The 998-nt window shown below is 40.3% G+C and overlaps 1 protein-coding gene across 1 annotated transcript in view; it reads right to left on the bottom strand.

Moving 5' to 3' along the window:
* Nucleotides 1–998, bottom strand: part of SLC39A6 (solute carrier family 39 member 6) — a 23,554-nt gene that overhangs the window by 7,658 nt on the left and 14,898 nt on the right. The window contains exon 6 of the mRNA XM_023510166.1: nt 353–357. Coding sequence (XP_023365934.1) covers nt 353–357 — 5 coding nt within the window. The remainder of the gene's footprint in view (nt 1–352; nt 358–998) is intronic.

The raw sequence follows: 998 nt of genomic DNA, 5'->3' as shown, positions 1-998 counted from the left end.
TGTTATTTCAAATGTTTATTTAGAAAAATACTGAAAATTGGAAATAAAAAATATGTGTAGTCCTGCCCTCTGATATTCTCATTTTTGAAAGATAAAATTCAAAGGGAAAAAAAAAGAATTTGAATTGTTTCATCATCAGCAAGAAGCATTTATTATATTTGTACAAAGAAAAGTAAATTACAATAAGGTTGTTTTGTTTTTTTTTCCCGTCCTATATTCTATTATCTATTTTCTTGGGGCATTCCTGAGACTGTGGTTAAAGCAGTTATTTCCTTCCATCATTATATACTTCACTCTAGCCCATTAAAAATGTTGAAGAGGAATACATGCAGGAAGAGCGAAACCATCTTACTTGTTCTTTAGAGAAAAACAGCATGCTGGAAAATACAGGGTGGATAAGAAGCCTTATACGGAAGCAGCAACAAGAATAAAGTTTTTCTCTACCCTCAGTCAGCCACTCTCTGTTGACCCCTACACTGTGCCAGGCACTGGGGAATAGAGAGGAGCATGACAAAGAATCTATTTTCAAGAAGCTTATGTTCTTGTGGAGAAACAGCCACTTAGCAAGGAAACAAACATGTAAATAAGGTAGTCTGAGGCACTGGTAAGTAGAAATTAGAAAAGGGTATATGCAGGAAAGTGACTAGGCAATTGGCTGCATTTGGATTACTAGGCTTCTAAGGAAGAGATATAGGAGCTGGGAGCTGAATGGCAAGAGAGGAATTTAGGTGAAGACCTGGGAGAAGAGTATTTCAATGCATAAGGAATGGGAACTGTAAAGCCTGGAAACAAACCTTGTGCGCTCACAGGGTGCAAAGAGGACCAGTGGAGCCGGGCCAGAGTGAAGGGTGGGGGAGAATGGAGGGTAATGTAGGACCTTGATGGTCATAGCAAGAAGTACAGTTGAAAATCTGAATCGGCTCGGCACCTGTGGCTCAAGCAGCTAAGGCACCAGCCACATACACCTAAGGTGGTGGGTTTGAATCCAGCCCAGGCCT

The sequence above is a fragment of the Otolemur garnettii genome, unplaced genomic scaffold, assembly GCF_000181295.1.
Source record: "Otolemur garnettii isolate 467f Iridium unplaced genomic scaffold, OtoGar3 scaffold00012, whole genome shotgun sequence".
Lineage (NCBI taxonomy): Eukaryota > Metazoa > Chordata > Mammalia > Primates > Galagidae > Otolemur > Otolemur garnettii.
Note: the sequence above shows the minus strand (reverse complement) of the source record. Positions and strands in the feature narration are given on the sequence as shown.